The following is a 2,935-nucleotide window of genomic DNA, read 5'->3' on the forward strand; positions in this document are numbered from 1 at the left end:
GCGTTCCGTAGCTTTTTTTTTTTTTTTTTTAGTCCTTTTGTCTGTTTGTTTCGGAGTCGGAGTCAGTTATTTACATTACATTCATGCCTTCGTGCAACTTTCCACTCCTGCTTTGCCGTCAGAAGGAGGCCGATGACAGCCTTTCCTCTGCCCCCTCCTCTTCCCGGCCTCTTGGAGAGAAGTTGGTCCACTAGGGAAGAGGGGGCAAAAAATGCAAAACAAACCCAACACAACAGAACAAAAGCCCAACAAAAACGAGAGGCGTGTTTCGCCCTGCCGAAGCCGAAGGAAACGGGGGTCCTCACTTGTCCGTTGAATGCAGAGGATGCGCCCACCGCGCTGGGCTGCGTGGAGCTGTAGGGATGCTCACTGGTGCCGGGCTCCCCCCATTATGCACCGGGCCTCGGTGCTCACTGCGGGGTTCATGAGGGGGGGCGTGCGGGGTGTGTTTTTTTTCTCAGAAAAGGAAGCTGAGGCACAGAGCCGTCCCCGGCCAGTGTTTGCTGTCCCACCTGCTGGAACGTGAAAAGCCGGTCCCGGGTGGTGGCCTCCCCCACCCCACCAGCCACCTCAGTCCGACAGGGAGTGGGAGCCGCAGTCGTAAACCCTGTGGGCCCCGTCAGTGCTGTAAGGCCCGTTGTGCCAGTAGGACGAGTCGCAGACCGTCTGCAAGGAGTTGATTTCAGATGCAGAGGAGTTGGCGTCCCTCCTCTTGGACCGCTTTCTGTTCCTCAGGATGAACACCAGCATGCCAACCACCGTGAAGGCAGAGGTCACAAAAACCAGCAGGAGCCCTGGCACCAGCACCGAAATAGAGACCCGGCTGGTCTCCAAGTAAGAGTTGGAGTGAGTACCTGTCTCTGTCAATCCGGTGCTGTTTTTGTTAGAAGTTAATGTGGGTGAGATTTTTAACTGAGGGCAAATCACATCGTTGGAGAGAGACTCGAAATCCTCCTTGAAGAAATCTTCAGGAGACTCACACCTCAGGTCGCTCATAATCACCTTGGGGCGCAGCATCTCCGCCCACTGTTTGAAAGGCACGATAGGGCAAGTACAGTCCCACGGGTTGCCATGCAGGTCAATCTGGGTGATGGAGGTAAGCTGGTCCAACACACCTGCCACTGGGAGGTACATGAAATAGTTGTTGTGTATGCTCAGCTTGGAAAGCGAGACCCCAGCGAACACGTCTACTGGGAGAGACCTCAGCAGGTTGTTGTTGAGGATGAGTACTCTCAGTTTGGGCATTGCATTGAAGGTGCCGGGCATGATCAGCTGGATCCCATTAAACTCCACATTCAGATACTCCAGGTTTTGGAGCCCGGCGAATTTCTCCCGGGACAGGGTGTCTAAGTAGTTGCTATCCATGTAGAGCCATCGGAGATCAAAGAGGTTCTTGAAGGTGTTGTTCTCAACGGTGGCAATGTTGTTGTTGCCCAGATCAAGTAAATTAAGTTTTCGGTAATCCAGAAAGTGCGATTTCCTGATGCTGTGTATTTTGTTGTCTCTCAGAAACAGCTCCTGCACATTGGACGGCTTGGGCTTCAAATCCACCAAGCTGCTCACATTCCTGTCATTGCAATTAACCTTTAAACCCGAGCCAGGGATCTGATCGCAGCTGCAGATCTGAGGGCAGGACACGGTAGCTGGTAGCTTGCTCTTCGCACTAACTGTCGACACGGCAGCAGTGGGTCTGGTCTTGATTTGCCAGTTGACGGGAATCTTTGTACCTCCGTTTGGACCAGATCCTGGAGTGGCAGGGTCTTCTTTGCCATGTATTTTAAAGGGGGTTGGAATGGGACCAGGATCACAGGTTTCTTCTTCGGCAGGGGGAGCAGCTAGGCTAGAATCCACTCTGTTCTTTTTGCACAGCTCTTGCTCTGTGGTCTCATTTAAATCTTTGCCCTGCAACCTAGTGGGAGCCTCACAAATCACTCTGCCGATCAAAGCATTTTTGGGTATGTTTTCCAGCCATTCCTTCAACGACAGCAGATCGCAAGTGCAGTCCCAGGGGTTATCCTCTAGCAGGATTTCAGCAATGCCTGGGATCTGCTCCAGGACCTCCTCATAAGGCAAGGTTTTAAGACGGTTTCCCCGGAGGTCAAGGTGGGTGATCGGCACATACTGAAACACGTTGGGGGGCAAGGTGCTGATGAGATTGTCATTTAAAATCAGCACCTCTAGCTTGTTTAAGTCCCTAAATGCTCCCGGGTCAATATCCCGCAATAGATTAAAATCTGCCTGGAGGTATTCCAGATCGTCCAGCCCCAGGAAAGTCTGCTTCCTGAACGATTTGATCTTGTTGTTGTTTATGTGCAAGCGTTTCACCAGCTGCAGCCCAAGAAAAGCCCCAGGAACAATCTCATGCAAACCGTTGTTTTCCATGTGCAAACTGACTGCATTGTAAAAGTTAGCAAACTCATTAGGGAAAAGTCGAGTCAGGGAATTGCCATGCAGGAATAAATGGTAAAACTGGGAAGTTGGGGCGGTGAAATGTTGCAGGCTGGTAAATCCCTTTTTCTCACAGTCTACGTGCAAATCCCCTTCTATCTCGTTGCAGGCACAGATCTTCTCTTTGCAAACGTCCCCTGTAACGTTTCCAGCAGCAAAACAAAGAGACGTCTCCAGCAACAGAATCCAAAGCAGCATTTTTAAACCGAGCAATTCATTCCCGATCTCATCACAAAGTAACAGCAACCATCCTCCTCACACGGAAAGCAATTCCAGTTCATTCAATCCATGAAATGTCCGAACCACCACCAAAGGGGTAGAAAAAAAATGTGTGGGGAGGGGGAGCAGGGACGGTCGGCGGAGGGGGGGGCACTCTTTCTTTTCTCCTCTCTCGCTCTCTCCCCCCCCACGTACAACTGCAACAGCCCAGATTCCAGTCAATAATTATATCCACAAACTATCCAGGCACGTACTGCATGGCACGCAA

The 2,935-nt window shown here is 51.2% G+C and overlaps 1 protein-coding gene across 1 annotated transcript; it reads right to left on the bottom strand.

Moving 5' to 3' along the window:
* Positions 1-540: 540 nt before the first annotated feature.
* Positions 541-2,927, bottom strand: SLITRK1 (SLIT and NTRK-like family, member 1). The gene has a single exon (XM_010136423.1). It carries the CDS (start codon positions 2,644-2,646, stop codon positions 571-573), a length of 2,076 nt encoding a protein of 691 aa, XP_010134725.1. The 5' UTR covers positions 2,647-2,927; the 3' UTR covers positions 541-570.
* Positions 2,928-2,935: the final 8 nt, after the last annotated feature.

The sequence above is a fragment of the Buceros rhinoceros genome, unplaced genomic scaffold (genome assembly GCF_000710305.1).
Source record: "Buceros rhinoceros silvestris isolate BGI_N320 unplaced genomic scaffold, ASM71030v1 scaffold19465, whole genome shotgun sequence".
Classification (NCBI taxonomy): domain Eukaryota; kingdom Metazoa; phylum Chordata; class Aves; order Bucerotiformes; family Bucerotidae; genus Buceros; species Buceros rhinoceros.